A 25,701-nucleotide genomic window follows, 5' to 3' on the forward strand; every position below is an offset into this window, starting at 1 on the left:
TTAAAAACTTCACAGACCATAGACAGACACAGACCCACAGACACAGACTCACAGACACAGACTTCCAACATTAAGAAATAATCTTTGAGTTCGTATATTTCATACGTCAACCAAGGAAAATTTTATGGTAGCACAGAAAAATGGGAGAGGATTCATTGTTATTCTAAAACTGTGATGTATTATAATATAAAATTATTACTATGAGATAAGAAAGATAATGAAATGGTATGGGTAAATTCTGAGAGGAAATATTGACTTTGTCATTTGCCGTTGGCCGGAAACACGGCACCAACCCGGCACGTAATAAAGCGTTTAAGTATCGAAATGTTTCATCTTGCTTAGGTGAAATCCGGCTCGATAACAGGTCACAGCTCGTCTTATATGCATGACTTATTTTGTACCTATGGCGTGCTTGGTCCATTTTCCATCACTTGACACCCCCCAGTCACGCCACTGTTACGAACATTATAAAAAACAATTAAATTCACAAATTACCTGTCACCACCGGATCTTGACGGTCACGGAGCTTTCCTTCTAGTTGTCCATTATCTTCTTCTACAGAATTGATCAAGATACAATCAGGTTACTGCACAATATTTATAAGTTCTGAATCTGAACATGGTGCTCTAGAGGTATTGCTATTAACAGATTGAATCAGCCTGTAATATAGTAATCGCTCTTTTTACTAATAATTTATGTATGTATTGGCCACTATCGTGCTGCAATTCAAAACGTACCTCCCATAGCTATGTCGTCGCAATCATGGGGTGCCCGGTGAAAAGAAGCACCCAATTGTTCATAATGCACCCTTTGAGAAGCGGTGCCTAATTGTTCTTTATTTTTTTCTACAGAATTGAGCAAGAAACAATCAGGCCACTGCACATTTTTTTTATAAATTCAGTATGTGGATGAAACGGTGCTCTTAGAGGTATTAGAGACCTTAACGGCAAACGCCAAACTAGTAACAAACTTTTTTCTTAACTAGCGCTATCTTAATTAGAACGTGCATTTTAAGCATTAAATTTTATACAGCAAACATGAAACACATACGGCGGGCAAAGCTGAATTTGCTGCATGTTTGCTGAATACATCAAGCAATGGCCTATTGCATGCTTTCTCATATTACTGCTGAAAATCACGATTTTTATGTTTATAATTAAGTGAAATTGTTGCACACTTTAAAATTGTGGAGCTAAGACGCAAAGTTTTTTGGAGGTTTGGTGTTTGGCGTAAACAACATGCTAAAGGTCTCTATTGCTGTATTTTTTACTCACATAATTAAATGCAAACAGTAATCGCCTTTTTTACCAATTTTGTATGCTGTTGTACAATTTCAGGTGCAGATAATATAAAACACTGCAAAAATCATAGTGCTGGATTTACAACGTACCTATCACGACATCTTGATCATCATCAAGCTTTCCCTGATGAGCGGCGCACTTTTGGTGGTTATTTTCTTCTACAGAATTGATCAATATACAATTAGGCTACTGAAAAATGTTTTATAAATTCGGGATCTGAATATAACATGGTGTTATAGAGGTAATTGCTGTATATTTTTATTCCTAGAATCGAATTAGCCATTACTATTTAACCGTTCTTTTACTGATTCTTTTCATGTCGTCCGTTTTCATGCTAGAATATGGCAAAACACAACAGGAATAATAGTCTTGCATGGAATTCACAAGTTACCTGTCATTACTACTACATCCTGATGATCGAAGAGCGTTCCCTTAAGAGCAGCGTCTAGATTTTCATTATTTTCTTCTATAGATTTAATGAAGATACAATCAGGTTACAGCATAATGTTTTATAGATTCGCTATCTGCATAATATGGATTTATTGCCATGTAGTATACTTTGGCCTTATACTTCGGGAATTAGCACTATAGAATTAATAGTAGAGTACCATGGTGTTCTAATGGATTACTATTTTCGACTTAGGATGGAATTAGCTTATGCTATTACAGGAATGACGGTACTTAAATTCACAATTTACCCCTCACTATCACGTTTTGACAAGCGGTTCCTGATTGTTCTACATTTTCCGCTACAGAATTGAAGGAAATACATTCAGGTTACTACTGTACAATGTTCGTTTTGGACAAAGCATTCTATATCAGTACGCGGTATAGAAAGATATAAACATTTTTCTCTATATTTGTGAATAATTATTACTGGTTCTGAATATTCTTGTTCATTTTTAGGTTTGAATGTTGTAAGACATTGCAAAATTAAGAATGATGATGGTACTAAAATTTACAATTTACCTGTCATCACCACTTCTTGACGATCATAAAGCATGCTTTGAGAAGCGGTGCCTAATTGTTCTTTATTTTTTTCTATAGAATTGAGCAAGATACAATCAGGCCACTGCACATTTTTTTATAAATTCAGCATATGGATAACACGGTGCTCTTAGAGGTATTAGAGACCTTAATGGCAAACGCCAAACTAGTAACAAACTTTTTTCTTAACTAGCACTATCTTAATTAGAACTTGCAACAATGTTGTTTAATCGTAAACTTTAGTTTGTATTTCACGTATGCCGTATAAAATTTCATGCTTTAACAGCTGTGGGGTGTATTGCAGTCGTTTAAGCATTAAATTTTATACAGCAAACATGAAACACATACGGTGGGCAAAGCTGAATTTGCTGCATGTTTGCTAAATACATCAAGCAATGGCCTATTGCATGCTTTCTCATATTACTGCTGAAAATCACGATTTTTATGTTTATAATTAAGTGAAATTGTTGCACACTTTAAAATTGTGGAGCTAAGACGCAAAGTTTTTTGGAGGTTTGGTGTTTGGCGTAAACGTCATGCTAAAGGTCTCTATTGCTGTATTTTTTACTCACATAATTAAATGCAACCAGTAATCGCCTTTTTTACCAATTTTGTATGCTGTTGTACAATTTCAGGTGCAGATAATATAAAAGACTGCAAAAATCATAGTGCTGGATTTACAACGTACCTATCACGACATCTTGATCATCATCAAGCTTTCCCTGATGAGCGGCGCACTTTTGGTGGTTATTTTCTTCTACAGAATTGATCAATATACAATTAGGCTACTGAAAAATGTTTTATAAATTCGGGATCTGAATATAACATGGTGTTATAGAGGTAATTGCTGTATATTTTTATTCCTAGAATCGAATTAGCCATTACTATTTAACCGTTCTTTTACTGATTCTTTTCATGTCGTCCGTTTTCATGCTAGAATATGGCAAAACACAACAGGAATAATAGTCTTGCATGGAATTCACAAGTTACCTGTCATTACTACTACATCCTGATGATCGAAGAGCGTTCCCTTAAGAGCAGCGTCTAGATTTTCATTATTTTCTTCTATAGATTTAATGAAGATACAATCAGGTTACAGCATAATGTTTTATAGATTCGCTATCTGCATAATATGGATTTATTGCCATGTAGTATACTTTGGCCTTATACTTCGGGAATTAGCACTATAGAATTAATAGTAGAGTACCATGGTGTTCTAATGGATTACTATTTTCGACTTAGGATGGAATTAGCTTATGCTATTACAGGAATGACGGTACTTAAATTCACAATTTACCCCTCACTATCACGTTTTGACAAGCGGTTCCTGATTGTTCTACATTTTCCGCTACAGAATTGAAGGAAATACATTCAGGTTACTACTGTACAATGTTCGTTTTGGACAAAGCATTCTATATCAGTACGCGGTATAGAAAGATATAAACATTTTTCTCTATATTGTGAATAATTATTACTGGTTCTGAATATTCTTGTTCATTTTTAGGTTTGAATGTTGTAAGACATTGCAAAATTAAGAATGATGATGGTACTAAAATTTACAATTTACCTGTCATCACCACTTCTTGACGATCATAAAGCATGCTTTGAGAAGCGGTGCCTAATTGTTCTTTATTTTTTTCTATAGAATTGAGCAAGATACAATCAGGCCACTGCACATTTTTTATAAATTCAGCATATGGATAACACGGTGCTCTTAGAGGTATTAGAGACCTTAATGGCAAACGCCAAACTAGTAACAAACTTTTTTCTTAACTAGCACTATCTTAATTAGAACTTGCAACAATGTTGTTTAATCGTAAACTTTAGTTTGTATTTCACGTATGCCGTATAAAATTTCATGCTTTAACAGCTGTGGGGTGTATTGCAGTCGTTTAAGCATTAAATTTTATACAGCAAACATGAAACACATACGGTGGGCAAAGCTGAATTTGCTGCATGTTTGCTAAATACATCAAGCAATGGCCTATTGCATGCTTTCTCATATTACTGCTGAAATCACGATTTTTATGTTTATAATTAAGTGAAATTGTTGCACACTTTAAAATTGTGGAGCTAAGACGCAAAGTTTTTTGGAGGTTTGGTGTTTGGCGTAAACGTCATGCTAAAGGTCTCTATTGCTGTATTTTTTACTCACATAATTAAATGCAACCAGTAATCGCCTTTTTTACCAATTTTGTATGCTGTTGTACAATTTCAGGTGCAGATAATATAAAAGACTGCAAAAATCATAGTGCTGGATTTACAACGTACCTATCACGACATCTTGATCATCATCAAGCTTTCCCTGATGAGCGGCGCACTTTTGGTGGTTATTTTCTTCTACAGAATTGATCAATATACAATTAGGCTACTGAAAAATGTTTTATAAATTCGGGATCTGAATATAACATGGTGTTATAGAGGTAATTGCTGTATATTTTTATTCCTAGAATCGAATTAGCCATTACTATTTAACCGTTCTTTTACTGATTCTTTTCATGTCGTCCGTTTTCATGCTAGAATATGGCAAAACACAACAGGAATAATAGTCTTGCATGGAATTCACAAGTTACCTGTCATTACTACTACATCCTGATGATCGAAGAGCGTTCCCTTAAGAGCAGCGTCTAGATTTTCATTATTTTCTTCTATAGATTTAATGAAGATACAATCAGGTTACAGCATAATGTTTTATAGATTCGCTATCTGCATAATATGGATTTATTGCCATGTAGTATACTTTGGCCTTATACTTCGGGAATTAGCACTATAGAATTAATAGCAGAGTACCATGGTGTTTTAATGGATTAATATTTTCGACTTAGGATGGAATTAGCTTATGCTATTACAGGAATGACGGTACTCAAATTCACAATTTACCCCTCACTATCACGTTTTGACAAGCGGTTCCTGATTGTTTTACATTTTCCGCTACAGAATTGAAGGAAATACATTCAGGTTACTACTGTACAATGTTCGTTTTGGACAAAGCATTCTATATCAGTATGCGGTATAGAAAGATATAAACATTTTTCTCTATATTTGTGAATAATTATTACTGGTTCTGAATATTCTTGTTCATTTTTAGGTTTGAATGTTGTAAGACATTGCAAAATTAAGAATGATGATGGTACTAAAATTTACAATTTACCTGTCATCACCACTTCTTGACGATCATAAAGCATGCTTTGAGAAGCGGTGCTTAATTGTTCTTTATTTTTTTCTATAGAATTGAGCAAGATACAATCAGGCCACTGCACATTTTTTATAAATTCAGCATGTGGATAACACGGTGCTCTTAGAGGTATTAGAGACCTATAATTTTCTTCTATATATTTAATTAAGATACAATGAGGTTACAGCATAATGTTTTATAGATTCGTTATCTGCATAAGATGGATTTATTTTCCTTGATATGGTATGGTCTCTTTTCCACTTATTGAAACTATATGTGTTATAGTGTCATAACCCTAAAAGCTGAGTATGACGAAGCTATGTCCATATTTTGGCCATTACAACCATTCCACCTTTTTGTCTAGGTTGAATTGCTTACACTCACATAATGTATTTTATTTACTGTATTTTCAGGTACATGATTCTTTGGAATCCTTGTCTATTTACATGTTTACCTTCTTTCATGAGCGATGTGTTGCCGTTCCATGCCTTCAGTTTTTCAGAGTATATTTCTGAATGGAAAATATGGGAAGAATATTGACATAATGCATGTGAAAGAGTGAGAAACAAATAGGCTAGTATCATTTCCTTGCAATTCAGTTGAATATTAAGTTTATGATCCTTGAATATTTGATTTAAAAGAGTGAAAGGTTTGGTCTGCTTTTGTCAGATATATTTGCGAATTACAGCTTTAAGATTATGTGTACACTGAAATTGCGAAAGAAACAGTACCTAATTTTGAGAACTTCACAGTTTAAAGTTGTTGTTTTTTTCTTTCGACTCGTTCGCTCTGACAAAAATGTCGACTTATTTCGAGTCGTTCGCTCTGACAAAATGTTTATATAAAATTTTTCACCTGTTTGTATAAATAAAGTTGAAATTCTATTCATCTTATTCTCTGTTTTTTATACCATGTGTCCATGTATAAGTTTTTATTTATACATGTAAACGTAAAAACTGTTTGTATGCTCCTCGCATGACTCAACTCGCATACTAAGGCAGAACATAAACAAACTAGCTATATAGTAAACAATTAAAAGGCGTGTTGGTACAAGAGAAATAGAGCGTGAAACCTTCGAAAAAGGATAAGTATCTATGCATCACTGCCATGTACCAAAGTTGAGACAGAACTATTTCACTAAACGTGAAAGACGTTTTAGGTTATACAGGGTAGCGTTACGGGGTGTTAGGTTGCTAGTTTTCACTCTTTTCAATTATCTCTTAATAAAGCTGCGCATTGAACAAAGGCATAATCTTACATCGACAAAACATTGACAGGGGGTGGCGAGAAGGGTTCATTAGGTTTGGATAATTTCATTGCAAGATAATAAGATCAACAGAATGCCGGCAATTTTCGTGCCGGTATATGTGCATAATTATGGAAAGCCAAGGAACGCGTAACAGAAAAACAGCTTTTAAACCTTTAAATTTTAGCCTGCGCGCAGCCCAACGAAAAATCTCCTCACTTTGCTGGGGGGAAAGTTTAACTGTACGTAGGCTATTAAATTATGCAACCTTGGTGCCAGGGTTACTTTATAGTAAGTACCTTCATTTATTTTCTTCATTACTTCGCCGAAGTAATTTCTCGGTTTTCTCTTGCAGAGTTCTGAAATGAAAAAGTCTTACATCAGTCTTAATAGAGTGAGGGAATTTAATGGAGTTTTACGGTCTTCATTCTGATTGCTCATTGGGCTGCGAAGAATTATTGTCAGACCAAAAAATATGCCAAATGTATTTAATCAATTAATCAATAAGCATTTGCAATCACTAATGGCCAGCAATCGTGTATAGTGCAATCAAGTCTTCGTTAGGTGTAGAGATTTATTTTACATGACTAATTTCTAATATCTTATAAAAATAAAGATGGCCATATTTTGTACTTCCTTCACTATAAGCATTTCAAGTCGACACAAATAATCCTTCGTGATTTAGGAAGTTCTAAAAGTTTATCTTGCTGACGTCAGCATTATTTTTAAACACCGTATTCCATCCTCCGTTTTCCTTCGTGAAAATAAGGTAAAAAACGCAGGCGTACTCCTAAAACGGTACACCATTTACATCAAGAAAATAATGAAGGTTCTAATCACGGACAGCCAGAAGAGGGAGAAGCAATTTGCACTGGGCCCAGGTGACCAGATCTTCAGGGCCCAGTTTCATGCATGTATTGAGGAAGGATGTTTTTGTTCAGTTTCATGCATGTATTGAAGAAGGATGTTTTGCATCTTTGCACGTGGCTCGTGAGAGTAAAACTTGTATTTGTGATGTTGAAATGTTGTGACGTATTACCGAAAAGGTGTATTTGATTGCATTAACAATTCATATTTGATATCGTAAAAGATCTTACCCCGAAACGGTGGAAATCACATTTGCTATCCTCTAAATTTCTAACGTTTAGTCTAAAATCTCAAAAACTAACCCTACAAATGCTATTCGAGGTAGCTTCACACGATGCATACACAATGGTGCAAAACTAACCATGCTTTTTCTGTGATCCGCTTGATAGGAAGCACATTTCAAGCGGAACGCTAACATTGGCCTTATGTGAACTATTATAAGAATTAACGCAAAAATTTTTGAGCAGATTTATCCAAAATTTATAAGACATCTGTTAATGAAGTGCCCTCTCTAAAAACCCACTAAAGACTCGAGAAAATAAGGCTTGTGGTACTATATTGGAAATTCTTCAATTTTGAAAATGGAAGCACACCACTAACTGAGAACGTAGCAATCATGATCATACAATAACATCAGATTATAACAATCCAATAATTAGTTACAGTATCTGCCACGTGCAGCGGATAGTACGGATACAGTCAAATGCTGCACACGTCAGAAATCAGAATTGGCGACTCCTGCCTTTTTATTCTATTTTTTCTTTTGGTTAAGGACAAAGAAAATGAAAAAGTAAGGTACCAATAATTAAAACTTTGATATGTAATAACCTTTATTGCGTTTGTTGGCAAGATTATTTTGCTATCATGCTGTGTGGTCTTGCTTCACGTTTGTACCTTTGCTTTGAGAGCAAGAGTTTTGTAATACCAGTAATACTGGATTTAGGCCGAAGTTCATGTTAATATTTTAAGTTGGATGTGTACAAAGTTTAAGAATTGGTAGAGTAAATATTCTACTGAAATGGCTATGTTACATAAAGCTTTTGAATTCCTGGCGAGTTTAATAACCGGCGGTACTCCAAAAGTACCGTTCGTGGGATATTATTTACCGTCTATGTCAAATGTGACTGGGAGTGGTGACCCTACAGAGCTTTATTGCCCGAATGACAGGGTAGCCAAATACCCATATTACTGTCTGTGATCAGTTTTATTTGCCAAGTAGTTCTCTCAACTTAGTGAAGATTCGAGTTAAAGTGAATAAATATATAACATCGGCAGACATGCCATGTTTAAAGGGTGCATATTTCACATTGTTGATTATATTGTGTATACTTTTGAGGAAAATATTTGGTCTGACTAATAAATGGCAAAGTCTATTTCAGCAAAATGACAGTGACAGCAAATTAGTGGTTGTTCTAAATGGCAGTTTAGAAAAAATCCTTCCTCCTCCCTTTTAGCCTTCAAATGCAGTGCAACAAGTGCAGATATTTTTGGTTGGTTGTGCTTGCATGGGGAGTAACAAGTGCATAAACCATTATGTTTATGGCACTTAGAATGTGCCATATTACTTAATTGGCTATGCCATGCAAGAAAATTTCAAATGTGTATTATGTATTTCAGATATGTCATAACCAAGGCACACCTTAACCCATAAGGGGCCGTCTACCAATAGATTTTGTCCTGCATGTCACAATCCCATGCAATCTAGTGAATGTTTTATTTGCTTTCGCATTGGCCATGTTAGTGGTAAGACAATAAAGTACACTTATCAATGTTGTTGTGGGCACCAGCTAGCTGACATAAGATAGGACCATTGTTTGGGGTGCCCCATTGCATTGTTTCAAATCAAGAATACTAGATACTACAAACAATTTTGTACTGTCTGGACCTTTGCAAGATAAGGTAGTTCAATACCTTTTATCCTACGCCATGGCAAGTTCTTCACGCCGTAATCATAGCGTAGTTCCTCATTCTTTGATATTTTCTTTTTAGCGAAGAGGGCTAAATGATGTTGGCCATCCACAATTACCTTCTTGATTAGGCAATTGGCCAGTTTAGTCTCACTGTCATTGACCATTCTGCCAAGGCCCGTGGCAAATGTTGCATCAACACTTTATAAAGGTAAAATATCATATAAGCTTGATGTTATCTGACAGAAAAGAGGTTGAGGCAAATACCTAATTTTATATAGTGCTTGATGTATCTTTATGAAAATATAAAACCTACCAAAGAGTGTCAAAAAAGAACAAGAAGCTGCCAAGATCTTTTTTGTAGGCTTCTTCACGCCTAGCCCCTTCCTCCTTTTTAATCAATTCCCCCTTATATTCAAGGAGGAATTCTCCTTTTTCGAATTCCCGTTTTGTGAAGACCCCATAACCTATTGTATAATTAAAAACAAAATTCTAAATTAGCAGGGTGAGGAATTTCTGTTTGGCCTAATTTTGGACTTATTACATTCAAACAGTTCAAATTTCCTATATAAGCTATAGTTCTAAAGCAACATATATAGAGCAGGCTAGTTAATTAAGACTTAAGTGTATATACCTATGATGTTATTAATATATCTTTTCTCAAGGTCTTCACTATCCTTGGGCAATTTCTCATTGTTGGGCTCTTTTTGTCTCTGCAAAGCAAGCATCAAGGTACGTACATTATGAATTTTCACAGATATATATATATATATATATATATATATATATATATATATATATATATGTATATATATATTATATATATATAATATATATATATATATTTATATTATTATATTATATATATTATAATATATTATATTATATATATATATATATATATATATATATATATATATATATTTATATATATATATGCACCTATGTGTCATATATATACACCCATTTGCAAAAACAATGGCAGCAGATAGATAGATAGATAGATACTCAAAATCTAATTAGAATAGCCTGGGATTATATTTTGTTTAGAGCAATTAATAATCGGTTCAAGGGCTCAATATTGTTCACTTGTTGACTTTAATTAACATTTTACTTTTTAAATTTCCAAAAAAAATTAATATAGTTAACTGTAACTGCATGTGCACAGTACTAAATGCCAAAAATTCAGCTATTAGTAGGTCAATTATAATTTGCCTTTATTGCTCATTGCAGAGAAGGTTACTCTTAATGTTTTGAGGTAGCATTTCCAAATTTTTTACTCAGCAATGCATTTCCAAACAAATTATATTGTATTCTAAACCAAATTGTATTGTTTAAAATGTTTGAAAGCTGAAAATGCAGAGCTAACATAAACCTTTGCCAGCATTATATTACCCCAGGAACTTTATTATACCACAAGTTAAGAGAAACAAAGAAAGCAAATTGCAAAGTCAAACAGATTTTTGAGATATTATTTGGTGTAAACAGAGTCTAATTCAGGAAGTTCCTATTGGTTGATTATATAAATGTAATGAACACAACATGTACATATCAAATAATTTTTCTCTATGTTCCTCACATATACCAACACAAATTTGTTTTTTCAGGGTTATTTGCAGTGTCTATTGTACTTTACATCCAGCAAGAGGTGAGTCAATGCACAATTTTTTGTAGAGCATAAACCAGTTTTGTGGCAGATCAAAATAAATTACATTGCTTTATTTTAGGGGAAAAATTTTTTATCCAACCCAGATTATCTGATAATACTTCAAATAGAATATAAGATATTCCCACTGTTGAACAATGAATGATTTTGTAAGAATCAAATGTGGTATAACAACTGCCTAATATAGACAAAAACACTTCTCTGCCATGCTGCATGCTCCCTTGTTATATAAGATCTATTTAGTTTGATTTTAGGTAAATATTCTAAACAGCAGTCAGCATGTATTTTCCAGAGATACATTTTCATAAACTTCATTTGTGGATTTGCATTAACTCAAAATGAGGCTGACTGAGATCTGAACGATTGTAAAGAAGCTAACCATTTATTGAACAACTAGGCACTATTACTGCCTAGCTTAAACAGGCTTTAAACAACTTGACCCAGGCTAATAGTAATACTAGGGAAGTTACTCATTATACTCAAAGATAATATGCACCCTTCACGTACGAAGGGAAATAAACTGAAATATCCACTCGAGCGTCTCGAACTTTATTTATCTTTTCCCAGCATATCATCTAAGACTAAGAATGAATGGTTTATACGTGGCATGCAACGAAACTGGCGTGATGTAAAGTGAAATCGGCAAACAAATGGTAAATATCGACGCTAGAAGTAAAATACATAATGTACAACATAATAGAGGGAGGGCTATAATCTCTCGTCGGTTACCGCCATCTTTGAATTGCTAAAAGCCGGTCTAAATGAAGATTGTCCATGGTTTGGACAAAAAGTATTTATTTCTGTTTGCATTTCTTCACGCACGTCAAAAATGCACTTCGTCTTCGAAAAAAAAGACAGATGTGAGCAGTAAATCATTTTTCGCATACGTTATGACTTGGCTCTTTGTGCCAAGATAGATTTAAGATAAATATTAGATTCAATCTAACGGGAGTAACGCCATCGCACATCTGAGGTCTTCTAGGCGCATCTAAACGGAACGGCTAGAATAATTACATTCAAAGTTCGTACATATGTAGTATATACCGTCTATACAGCAATACTGCCAATAATGCAACCGTATGTGAGCCGTGTCCTTGGCCTTGTCCTTGGCTTAGGCATGAGTAGGCTAGTGGCCTAGTAGTAGTATGCTTGCCTTCGTGCATTTCAAATCTCAAAAAGTTGCAGCAAACATTCTATCTGTTGGTAGTTTATTATGCTGCATACACTTAAGTCCATAATATTTTCAATACTATTTAACTACCTGCGTAGCGACGACATTAATAAACCATTTTGTGACCTTGGCTCGGGTAAAGTATTGGTATTGCCAAGGTCGAAGTCCGATTCACATAAGAATTATCCCTATATCGCCCGTAGGTATTTATTAATCAAAAATGGACAAATACTTTTCCATACTAACTCCTCTGCTATTGTTTTTGCTAAAAATTGACTGCATACAAGAAAAACAACTATTGAGAGAGAACGTCCTTCTTTTTGAGTTGACGCACGTCATGAAAAGACGCAGCTACGCCTACGTTGTTGTCTGACAGCCTACGTTTAGTTTTAGCGCAACCTAGTTTTGATTAGGAGGCTAAAATGATTTGTAGTTACTATTATATAGACATTCTTGGCATATTTTTTATATTTTCACATTCAGGGGCCATATATGCAAATGAAAATTTTAGGTTGAAACCTTACTTTGATCCGAAGGCTCGAACGGGCTTCTTTTTGGTCCGCCATTTTAGTTCGCCTTTTGTCCGTTTCTTTTCAGTAGGATTTTAAATCTAAAAACACGAAAAGAAATAAGAAAATGATGACACACTTGCCTAAGAAATTTCATTTTACTTTTATAGAAAGGATGGCACTTACGTTTTCGCATATTTCTCAAGTACAAATATATAAAAGTCCGCGCGTTTAGTTTTGAAAACGACAACTTTTAACTGAACTGTCGCTCGCAAAAATTGCGCGCAACTGAAATAGTCTTATCGGCGTATAGGAACTGCTGAAACAGGCTGCAATTACTGAGAAACGGGCAATATTTTCGATTTTTCCGCAAAATATAGGTTTTACAATACATATATACGTAGAAATGGAAATCAAACTCACTTATGAACTCTTCTTCTTCGAATCCTTCTTCGGACGTTTTCCTCTTTTTTGGTGGCGAAACGCTTTTGGCTAAAATGAGAAACTCCGTTACAGTGTACCACAGAGTTCCTTGGAACTAGAGTGATGCTTGTAAACATCAAAAACCAACGTACCTGGATATGCTCCGTGAAAATTTCACTTTTTGATGACGGCAATTATCTGCGGTAGCTTCGATAACAGCTTACCCGTAAGGTTGCAGAATATCGAATGACCCGAGAAGAACGCAAACGCTGAAATGCATAAGTTGCTTGAGCATGCTTCATGCTGGTTCTGTTGCGTGATTGGCAGAAATTGCCGCCACAGGCTGTACATGATTTTGATTGGGCGTAGTAACCGAAGTTTTCGCACACTCGGGATACGCTAACACGGAACCCGACGAATTCAGGACCGAGCTCGCGTTCGTCTGATTTCCTTGTGTAAATACGTATATTTATCGTTTCCACCATGTGAACATCTTCACCTAAACCAGACGAATTCATGCGCGGTTTTAAAGTCGACCGGTCCTGTTTGAGTATAGCCTCAGTATTTCGAAAATAAATTAAAAGCTAGCCACCACATTTTGATTTTCTGAACCCACCTTTCCAATTACTCTTTCTCCTGATGGCGAATATCTGCCATTGGGGGGACCAATGACCAATTGTGATTTTTAGGAAAGAATTGATCTGTACTGTAACTGGTCAGTGATTAGGCCACAAATTACGTCACAACTTTGTCGTTTTCAATTTATAGGATCATCTTAAATGAGATGGACTTCATGTTTTACTCTCTATGTACAACGATGCAAAACATCCTTCTTCAACATATGCATGAGAGAGATTTTTTACTTTGAACGATACATGTGGAATAACCATGACACGAAAACGAGGCTCTGCTTTTGGCCCCTTAGCCTCGTTCACGTGTAATAACGGACTAAATGCAGAGAATCACAAAAACCCTGAATGAGCTAGTAATCTTATTAAACCATCTTGATTTCTACATAACAACCTACGGCACACTTTAAAGCTACCCTTTACTGAAGCTCGTTTTCAATCCAATATTAACCATCATGATATATCATGACATTATTTCATTGTCTTTTAGTATCAACTGTCGAGGGTTTAGCGAAGATGTCCATGACGACAAAGAAACTTGTAACACACTACCTACTTCACATCTGGCACGTCATGCTCCTATCGTTTTTTGGCCTCGTGGACGTTTTTGCTAGGTATCAGCAGCCCCGTTTACGCTACAGTCAATTTATCGGCACGGCACGGCTAAAATTGGTACCCGTACCCAATTTTATCAGTGTTCAGGCTACCAAAACAAAGGCCGAGCACAGATGAAATGGGCACGGGTACCCATATTAGCCGTGCCGCGCCAATAAATCGAGTGTAGTGTAAACGGGGCTAGTATGCTGAAAATATCTTTCTATCCCAAGTCCCTAACGTTATCACACCTCCCTATTATTTGTGCATGAATAGCTAACCAATGATATAAAATTTCTAACATCAACTATCATCATAAAGATTGCAGCATGTGCATAAATATTTTCCCTTAATGCACTGCAAGCATCCAGCGTAAAGATTGAAAAGGACGAAAGAAAAACGACCGATAACATGACTTTTGGCTTCACTGCTCATAGCCCGTTTTTCACTAGGCGGATTTGTTCGCGCAAACTGATTTCAGATTTGTGGAAAACGGGGTTATACCCGCCTTCGAATAGTGTCTTGTCACTGCAAGTATCGTGAATACATGTATTTTCTATATCTGCACGACACATCGGTTCTAACTTTGCCCGTCGCCTAATTTTATTTTATCAATTTGCCTGTAATGTACTCAAACCGCCAAAACCGCCATATAATAGTCCAATAGGAAAGTTAATTTTTTAGAAAGTAATTTGATCTTTAAGCTTATCTTACGTACATGCATCTACCATCTTCAGGCATCAAACGTAGTTTTTCTATACCCTACTGTGAATATGTTTTCGACTGTGAATATTTCGACTGTGAATATGTCAGTGTGATACTCAGTATGATACTCCAATTTTTGACCGTAGATTATAGTTGAGAGTATCACTATCAGAAAGTAAATTGCCCTGGGTCCGGGTGTTTAAAAGATATTATTATCGATTTGCTATTATCAGTTTAGTGAAGAGTGTGCTGAAATATTTAGATGTAAATTACTAAATAGTTTAGTTTACAATGGAAGTAGCTACATGCATATTTAAAGATAAGATAACAAAATTTGAATAAAACCCCATAGATTCAGGACAGTGGCAATGCACGGCAATTAGTACAGGGTGTATAAGAAAGGCAACCACTTATAATATTCATTCATGAATATTTGCTTTAGTGGCTTTCCATACGAACACAAAGGATTGGGTATTCATGAATTTTTGCGTTTTTAGTGCAGTTTGAGAAACTTTGCAGTATTGTGATGAGTGGCGAAAATTTAAACGAGTCAGTAAGTCAGTCAGTCCTTGTGTAAACTTTACGGGGGATAAGCTAATTTATGCGTATAGTAACTTTTTGAACATGATCAGTAATTTAAAGTTTTTAAATCAGTTTAAATTGCTTTATTTATATGCAATATCCCTTTTTCTAAGTTCACCAAAATATTGAGGTATTTTGACCGTTACTGTAAATTTTGAATCATTGCTTTTCCGTGGTTTGGGTTTAAAGAGTTTGCGTAGTTTACCCCCCGGAACACCCGATTTTTTCTTATACGTCGCAACTGCGAATGTGCCGTCGAGCCTTGAGGGTTGAACATTGTTCACGATGTAAAGAAACGAGGAGCGACAAGCATTGCTTCAAAACATTCCGGGCGTAAAAATCGAGCAATTCTTTGAGAATCTACGCAATTTATCAACTTATATTATGAATTACGAGCATTCAATTCAACACAAATATAATTTGGAAGGTTTATTCCATAAATAGAGCTAAGAGGCTAGGAAGAAACGACATTTTGTCGACTGTGTTGTTTATGTATTGATAGATCTCTTACACGAATATATATTATGTCGATAGCAAGTCGATACCTTGTATTCTGCATACAGTACATAAATGGTCATACAGTACATAAATGATACTATACAAAATGGACATTTTGTGCAGTAATCAAATCATTTACGCGGAATACAGTATTGATTATAAGTATGTTGTTTTGTATCGATTTACGCGTCGAAGTATCCACATCATAGACATAATATGCACCGCGGTTTTAATATTTACATTATTTACAACGCAACTATTTTGGCTATTCTTATGAAATGACGGATAAATTGTTGCCATCATATAAATGTACTGAATGTAGTCACAGTTGTTTGACGAAAAAAATACACTAAACTGAGAAAATCGCGCCCGGTTTACATGGGCAACTAAAATTATAATTTAATAGTGACAATATCCGCGAGTAACGTAACTTGAGTACTTTGAGTAATTTCCTGTTGATTAATGTTTAACCTAGTTCATCAAATGTTTATGTTGGGACAAACGTCTGGTTGCTATCCTTGGATCGCTAGTTTATACACCCCGTGTGTTACCCGTGGTGTTACTAAAGAAATAGAAAACATTTTCCATGTTTCTATACAGTTTTAGTATACACCCGACTATTGTCTATTGCAAATCCTATATTCTGATAGGCTACTCAACAATTGTCTATTCGTGATGGTTAACGTTTTGGAAAAATTCGCTCGCGCGAGCGTATAAAATTGAATTGATTAAATTATTTTCTCGAAATTAATATATCTAGGTACAGGGTACAGGGTATACTAAAACAATTAGACAACTCGCCCTCGTTGTCTAGGGTTGAATAATCAACTCAGGCTTCGCCTTCGTAGACTTTTCGCTCATAGACAACTCGGACTCGTTATCTAATTGTTAAATAGAAACACGCTTTTTGACCAATCAGCACGCGCGTACTATAAATGTTATATTATAAAAGATTATATTATAAAAGATTATATAAAATCACATGCACAGCCTATAAAAGTTAACAAATGAAAACTATTTTTTGTTCATAACTAATTTATTCAAGAATGTTTCTCACATACATACATATGTGTGTTATAGCTAATTTCATATAAGAGACCGCCAGACCGGACACTATGTCTGACATGGTTACATTATTATTATTATTATTATTATTATTATTATTATTATTATTATTATTATTATTATATTACATTTTCTGCCGCAGAAATACTTGGGAAAATCCAAAATTACTAACTTTTTAAAATATCTGAACTTCTAAATCTATCTATATAAAGTAATATATATACATATATAGTCAATATTGATATAAATTCTTGTTTTTGTTAAATATTAGGATATTAGTTGTGGTTCAAGTAGCCGATTGTAAAGACCTACGATTGTAACTTCGTCCGAAATGAGCGTCTGGCCGACTTGGACCCATACTGGCTTTCAGACTAATTTAACAAAAGCTGGTGATGTCACACCCGCCTAATGTGCGCCTTGTGTTAGTTGTGTATAACTCGATTTAGCTATACTATAACAAATTCGCTAGCAATATGTACACCAAGTCACCAATGCTACTCGCGTGGTCCCGACGAAACTCACTTTCGGTTGGAATCGCACACTTTTCCCACGTCAAAAACATGCAGTTGTTGGTATCATTCATCAGTCATTTTGTATGGCCGTGTAGACAGATGTAATTACTTGTCCCTGCTGTAATCTGCAGCACATTTCCTGTTGTCAGCGACTAGTAAATAAAAATGAATGTGTCTCTCGTCAAAATGTACAGTGTGTTTCCGAATTGGTCATGATTATATCTTTATTACGGGCCAACAATTTAACAGAAGCCTGTTTCTGGTTCCTGACCTGTTTGTTGGTTGGTGTTAATTAGAGTGGCAAACATGCATACATAAGTAATATCTAATTAGCCCAAAATGGCCTAATGGAAATCTTTTAAATTATAACTGTTATTGCTTCCCAACATCCATTTCCCTCTATTGATATTAATAATTTTATTAACATTCTATATCGTCAATAAAATTATGCTCACTCAACTACAGGCTATGAAGTTTGTCAAAAATCATAAGATGCTAAAGCATGTCTTCAACAAGAAAAAGACTAAAAACCCACTTTTGCATGATGCAATAGATATATGGATCCTTAACTCCTCAAAATTTAGGATTTGTCTTATTTTCATAGTATACTAAAAGTAGTTTTAAGTGATAACTTAATTAACACTCGACCCTTGTAATTCACCTCAGAAAAAGCCCACAAGTTCCCATGCAATATTATGTATATATTTATATGTGTCTTATGTATATATCAATAATGTATATATCTATTTTAAGGTTTTCGAAGTAATAATTAATAGCCATTCAGATTAGCACTGAAGTGTGGAATTTAGAACTATACTAGATAGCTATTGTGATATTACTATTATTAAATAATAAATTACACACAATTAGTTCTCTGTTACAGTGTTACTTGTTGAAATATTTTTGGCAATGATTGTAGCAATAGATTGTTTGTATGAATAGATTCATCACAGACATAGAATCAAACTTTTATCATGATATTTATAGTTGATAGCAGAAATACAGAATACAGTAAACAAGTGAAAAAAATTGAAGTTACTGATGATTAACCAAAAATATGAATTTTGTATTTTACCATAAATCCAGAGTCTTGTATGAATGGGGTTGAATCACCTTACCAAATAATTTAGCTTGTGAAATCTATAGGCAAAGTATAAATTACTAATTACTTATTAGTATTTCGTGAATTCCAGGAGTCGGTTGTTCAAAAGCCGGTCAGCTTAACCCTGGGTTAAAGCAAATTTTTACATAATTTTTTAATTTCTGGTTTGCAAAGTTGAATATCTTTTTTCATAAATATTTTCTGGACCGATAGAAGTGATTGTATTTTCTAAAGTTTTAAAACGAATAGTTGTTCAGAAGACATAAACTAAAACACTGGATTAAAATTTAACCCAGGGTTAGTGCTAACCTAGCTTTGAACAACCGGCCCCAGGTTATGAAAAAACATAGAAGCAACATGTTTTTGGAGTTAATAATTTTTTATTAGAAATAATTTTTGGTATTTGCAAATTGCGCCCTGTGAGTGTTCGTGTGAAGATTGCTCACCAGTTGAGTCAAGGCTGTCAGTAAAACCAGGAACAGCGGAACAACGGAACGGTTACGGAACGGGGAACACCGGAACAGTAAGAATCCGAAATAGAACAGCAAAAACATTGTTTTAAATATTGGCAAAAAAAATCGGGGATGATAGCTATAATGCTGTACATGTTAGTTGATGATAGCTATAATGCTGTGCATGCATAACAGTTATTCAGTTAAGTATTGCCAAGAAATTTGTCTGACCCTCGCTGTTCTTATACGGCAGCATTCTTGTTCGTTGTTTTTATATTATATATGATCAACTCCAGATGCGCATTTTATAGCAAAAGACGTCTAAGACGTTTGCTATACCCGGTATAATCTTTAAAACCCGACTTATGCGAATCATAATTTGTACTCAACTATTAAGGTAAGTTACGGCTCCTCGCCGCAAGCCAAGCGTTACAGCAGACATACACTGTATTCATGACTTTATTATTTTGCTAAAACCCAAACGCAAAAAATATCAAGTGCAATAAATACGTACACAGTTATAATGAAAAATCTCCTGTTACAGATTCGCAATAAAGCGGAGCGAAGCGGAAAAGTCGATTAGTGACGAATACGAGTGCAAAAGGCAATATTCAAAACAGTCATTGTTTTACAGTATTATAGTATCACGCCAGATTTTTTTGCCAACTTTAAAAATATTGTTTTTGCGGTTTTGTGTTCCGCATGCTGTTTCGGAAACATCATTTCTGTTTCAGTCTTCCGCTGTTCCGTGTTCCCGTCTTCCGCTGTTCCTGAACCAATACCGTTGAGCAATGTAACAAAATTAAATGATTTACTGTTACGGTGTTTTTCAAGACTAAAATTGAATTTCTGAAACTGAAAATCTGAAATCACTGGCCCATCACTTGGTGAATTAAAAATGGTCTCATGTGAGCATACTAACTAGCTTTGTTTATGATTGATTCATGATTGTCCATGCTAGTTATGATTTATTTTACATTATATTAATTAAAGCTAGCTTGTCAGTTGTCAACTGAGGGTATGCTCATTGCTCAAACCTCCAGATTTTTGACGAATAATAACACTTCATAGAATATAAATAGATCTTAAGGCTGTTTTCCATTTCAATCGAATAATTGTGGTGTACATCATTGTTTCCTGACCACCCGGCTAGAACTAAACTCTGGAACTCATGACTTGGTAACAAAGGAATATGCTACAGTACGTATACATTTCGCTAGTCGCTACGAGATATACGGCTGTAATGGAAAACGGTCTTTATACAACTTACTATCTTGACCACGCCTATAAGCTATTTTTTGTTTCTCGCCATTTCTTAAACTGCGTGGCTTTCCAATATTTTACTCTCTAGATTTATTAAAAACCCCCAGATTTATTGTATTTCTATCAGTATGAAGTTTGCCTTGTTTTAGTAATAAACAGCTCCTTACCCTTGGAATGCATGTTGTCAGCTTTTAATTTTAAATAGCCTAAAGTTAGGGGCATAAGGCTTGTCATGTTGCTTTATATATGGAATCTCCAGTGCCTTAATTTACAAGGGGTTTTATAGGTCTCTAAATTGAATTAATGATTTTCTGGTATCAAAACCAAGTTGGATGAGAACATTTTTTTAATGATAAATATTAGTGGCCAATTTATAACTTTAAACAAAGCCATTTAAGTTTTTTCCGATTTAATTTGTAATGTAACTTTAAATACCATGAACTATATATAAACTTTAAATAGGTCATCTATTTTTACCTAAGGTATAATTTTACATTAAGTCATAGTGAGAATAAAGAATAGATGGGGAAGTATGTGGGAATTAAAGTATGATACTCAGTTTGCCCTATAATAAATAAAAACATGTCAATTAAAAATATCATTCTTTGCAAATTTACATTGGATAGATGTTTTACAATGTGTCACACACCAAACAATTAAACTGTTGCGTGCATATTGGTGAAATTTTTAATATTTATAAACTTCTGGTAAAAACAATCAATTCAAAAAGAAATTAATGCAAAATGTGAATCAGTGAATATATGAATATTAGTCACTTAATACTTTTCCCCAGCCACTGCAAGCTTGGATTTAATCAATGCTGATATCTGTGTATGTTATGTATGTCATTTGTGGATATTTAAGACTAATAAAACATTAATTTTTACAAATAGACTTGAAATTACAAATAGACTTGAAATATTATTGAGTTATGCAGGTATATAAGGTCCCATACCAGAATGGTCCACTATTTTATCTGTGCTGAGAAGTGACGTACATTAATATGGCATCACAAGTAAAAAAAAAATTTAAAAGGCAAGAATACTAGAAGAGGTTGACCCAATAACCAGACATTCAAAGTCATAATCTCTTTTATTTTGATTTAACTAAACATATATCAAGCCTGTAAGAATTAAAGAAAGAAGCTACTGATATGTGGATATTTAATTAATAAAACATTCATGAAACTGGGTGCTAATACTTAATAGCTTATGTCTTATGCCTATACTTAATGGCTGCATAGTTTATGTGCGTGACCTAAAATGTATATAAATATAGTACAGGGGCTCTCCTTCCCGCTGCAACTAGCATTAAGTCTGCCACATGTTTATTTTAGTAAAAAAGTGTATATGCATTCACTACGGTATAATCATATTCACAATAATAGACAACACTAACTTTCTTCAGAATGTTTATAGTACCTACCACTTCTTTTTCTTTTCTAGAACTGGAGAAATAAATTTTCCATCTAGTACATAACCATCATCCGTTTGGAGTAGATTCAGTGGTGTGGTGAGTACCTGCAGATTAACTTTGTCTTTACCAAGCAATCGCACTGCTGTACAAAACTTTCAAATGCCAGACTGAAATGTTTGATATATACAAGGTGTCTAAAAAAAGGTAATCCAACTTTAGCGTGCTGGTGTGCGTGAATTACACTACAGAGGAGCATCATTTTTTGGTTTTGTAACAATAAAGTTCTAGCTATTGAATGCCGTGTTGTTTTTAAAATACAGGGTGTATCAAATACAGGGTGTATCAAATACAGGGTGTATCATCTCATTTTTTTGAGACACCCTGTATGTGCAACGGGCATGCAAATTAACATCTCGCTTTCAATTTTATCCATCCGTGGGTTTAGTATTATAATAAGGCATTTAAATTCCAACAAAAGCTTAACTGCAACAGTAGGTACTTTCTTATACACCCTGTACGGAAGAAGAGTGAGGGAATGCAAGCATGTTAAATAATCTCAGTGGAAATCACATTCTTTCATCTCTGGGAATTAAGCTTGTACAAACCTTTTGAAAATGATTATAGGCCCTTTGGGGACTTTAAGCCGGTTTTCCACTAGCGATATTTTTCGCGCGAAGCGACTATATTCCTTTGTATTTGAGCAATTTGTTCCAGATGGTTGCAGTTGAGAGCTCTGAAACAAAAGTAAAATGTCGCTTCGCGCGAAAAATATCGCTAGTGGAAAACCGGCTTTAGTCAGGAAGTTACAGCCTAGCAACTACACAAAAGCAATGCATTGACATAATCAATGTGAAACTGCAAGAATTGTTCTCTTGGGATTGTTGAAACCTAGCTTTTACGAAACGGGGAACATTTCTGGTTGAAGGCATGTGGAATGGCATGTGGCCTTTTAAATAATCGCGTGTAAATACGTTTTGACACCTTTATTATTAATTTGTTTTTCTTTTGTTTCATTTGACTCAGAGGTGAAAATATGTGACTTTGACCAAGATTTTTAAATGCTCTCTCATTTTCTCATTTTCCCTCCATATTTTAAAAACAACATGGCATTCGATAGTTAAAACACTGTTCTTTCATAGTATAAATAGTATTTATATTTATATTCGTAAGTTGAAGTTGGATTACCTTTTTTTTGAGACACCCTGCATGAATTAACAATTGATGAGTTCAAAAACAAACAATGCTCAATTGTATATCAGTGTTTTTATACCTCATTATCATCCTTTTTTGACAACATTTAAAAATTCTTCCTTGTTCAATGTTTCCTGTTTAATATTATATCATCTAATATATTTGAATATATTTGAACAATAAAATAATGATTTGGGTAAATAGTGGATAATTGATTTTACATACTTATTACTTACCAGCCTTTAAGGCTTCGTTGTTTCTTGTGAGATAATATTGTCTGCACTCAACATCAATCACATAGGTACGTTTTTCAAAAACTAGTTGATAGTTGATACGTTAACGGAGGTTCATATTAAAACCATCAATATAAGATAACCAGGTCACATCAATTACATGACCTTTAGTAAAAGGTTATAATATTGTGGTTATTTATGTGCCAATTTGTAATGTGTTAAATCCTGTTGTTAGTCCCCCCAAAAGCTCCATTGATCGACTTAAGCACAGGGTGCTTCACTAATTACTAATTTTTTTGGGATGAATTTTAAACAGATTCCAAAGCTCAATGCTATACTTTCTGGGCCATTTCTCAGTAAAGATATGTCCATTTTGTAATTCATAGCTACAACTTGTTTATTATTATGTTGCTAAGGAAAACCACACTTGAAGTTGATCATCTGTTATTCCATCGAGAAGAATCAACACACTGAAGTCACAAACTTTAGTTGGTAAATGGCGAAAAGTTAAAAGCGTCCAAATTTGCGTTTACCTTTATTTTGTCAGGGGTAGGTAAGCTGCTCATTGTTTTGTAATAGCCATTGTAACTTTTGTTAACATTACACTATCTCACCTGACAAGGCAAGAAAAATAAGTACAGCCGGCTGCCTGTGAACAAAAGTCAGCAACCTTATTCTCCAACATCTGGTATCAATTTTCTCACCTAGAAGTTTGATTGTATTTCCACTGGTTTCCTCGGAGAAGAGAAATAAATGAGACCGGATTTCCAGCAGCCGGCGCAGTTTTGGTCGCATGAGAATTTTCTATTTTGCTCGTTTTGTATTATAAAATCACAACATTGATGCATCATTGCATGATAAATTGTGAAAATATGTATAATATGAGGAAATATTGTTTATAATTCTTGTGAAAAGTGACCGATCTAAGAGGTCCGTTTTGCTAATGTGGCCATGATTAGCGGCTATTAGGGCCTGAATTCTATTGTAGCTACTTAATAATAACTTCGCACCAAATGTGGTATAACAACTTCCTAAATAGACAAAAAACGCTCTCCTTATAGGTCGAAACGTCGAGAAGTGTTTCTTTGTCCGGACGGGGACCCTTAGGTCGAGAAGTGTTTTTTTTTCTATTTCAGTAGACAGTTGTTACACCACATTTGATGCGAAGTTATTCTTAAATGGATACGGTAATTGTTAAGATAAACATTAATATTCAAATGACGTCAGTCTATCTATGAACACGTGTCATGATCACATGAACACTAGCAGTATAAAGTTTTGTTTCATGTAGTTGTTAAGTTAGTTGGAACTGTTCAAGTAGTTGAACTGTTGTAGTTGACTCCAGTACTTGTAAGTTGTATAAGTTTTCGTTAATAAATATTGTTATATACAAGTCTTCCACCGTCATGAGTTTAACAGGTTATGGGCCCAGTCACAGTCATGGCCGCTTATTGTTCGACGGTGATGAACGAAAGTACGAGTTATGGGAAGTAAAGTTTCTAGGGTATCTGAGGCTCGAAAAGTTAAGCGATACCATACAAGGACCATTGGCTGACAATGCGTCTGAAGAACAAGTACGAACAGACACAACCAAAAACGCGGACGCATTTGCCAAACTGATACAAGTACTAGATGATCGCAGTCTGTCGCTAATTATCCGAGACGCAGTGAATGATGCATGGACGAAAGGCCCTGGCAATCCTGCGTGAACATTATATATCGAAGGGCAAACCACGTGTTTTATCCCTATACACTGAACTAACCTCTCTTACAAAATCGAGCGAAGAATCTGACAGATTACATGCTGCGGGCAGAGACAGCATCCACATCTCTAAAATCCGCGAATAAAGCAAACACCGTATCAAGCTTTCACACGGCACAAGCCAAATATTCAGAACATGCATATTTTTTGTACCGTTTGCTATGCATGCAAACAGGAAAAGAAGAAACTAGATGCGAGAGGGGAACAAGGAATATTTGTTGGGTACGATAAGGGAAGTCCAGCTTATCTAGTATACTTTCCCCAAACCGAAACTATTAAACGTTGCCGCATTCTGCGTTTTTCTGATAAATTTGAAATTGTAAGCGATACCCCAAAACAAGCACAAGCAATGACTCAAGAACCAATGATTGGCGAAAGCCTTGTTCTAAAATTGCATAAATCGTTGTATGGTTTGAAACAAAGCAGTCGTAATTGGAATAGTGTG

At 34.8% G+C, this 25,701-nt stretch overlaps 1 protein-coding gene and 2 long non-coding RNA genes across 3 annotated transcripts; 2 read left to right on the forward strand and 1 right to left on the reverse strand.

Moving 5' to 3' along the window:
• The first annotated feature begins 2,088 nt into the window (after positions 1-2,088).
• LOC114537295 lies at positions 2,089-3,978 on the forward strand. Its single transcript, XR_003688571.1, has 6 exons — positions 2,089-2,129; positions 2,208-2,249; positions 2,349-2,424; positions 2,924-3,663; positions 3,793-3,834; positions 3,934-3,978. It is a non-coding gene; the product is annotated as an uncharacterized LOC114537295 (long non-coding RNA).
• Positions 3,979-5,117: 1,139 nt separating this feature from the next.
• Positions 5,118-10,211, reverse strand: LOC114537316 (N-lysine methyltransferase KMT5A-like). Its single transcript, XM_028558457.1, has 7 exons — positions 10,118-10,211; positions 9,800-9,950; positions 9,488-9,684; positions 7,009-7,068; positions 5,918-5,974; positions 5,440-5,511; positions 5,118-5,219 (listed from the first exon to the last, which is right to left on the reverse strand). Exons 1-7 carry the CDS (start codon positions 10,209-10,211, stop codon positions 5,158-5,160), a joined length of 693 nt encoding a protein of 230 aa, XP_028414258.1. The 3' UTR covers positions 5,118-5,157.
• A 9,038-nt stretch (positions 10,212-19,249) lies between these two features.
• On the forward strand, positions 19,250-24,844 carry LOC114537296. Its single transcript, XR_003688572.1, has 4 exons — positions 19,250-20,299; positions 22,100-22,166; positions 23,911-24,043; positions 24,203-24,844. It is a non-coding gene; the product is annotated as an uncharacterized LOC114537296 (long non-coding RNA).
• The last annotated feature ends 857 nt before the right edge of the window (positions 24,845-25,701 follow it).

Source organism: Dendronephthya gigantea, unplaced genomic scaffold (assembly GCF_004324835.1).
Source record: "Dendronephthya gigantea isolate DGI-Jeju-01 unplaced genomic scaffold, DenGig_1.0 000156F, whole genome shotgun sequence".
NCBI classification, from domain to species: domain Eukaryota; kingdom Metazoa; phylum Cnidaria; class Anthozoa; order Malacalcyonacea; family Nephtheidae; genus Dendronephthya; species Dendronephthya gigantea.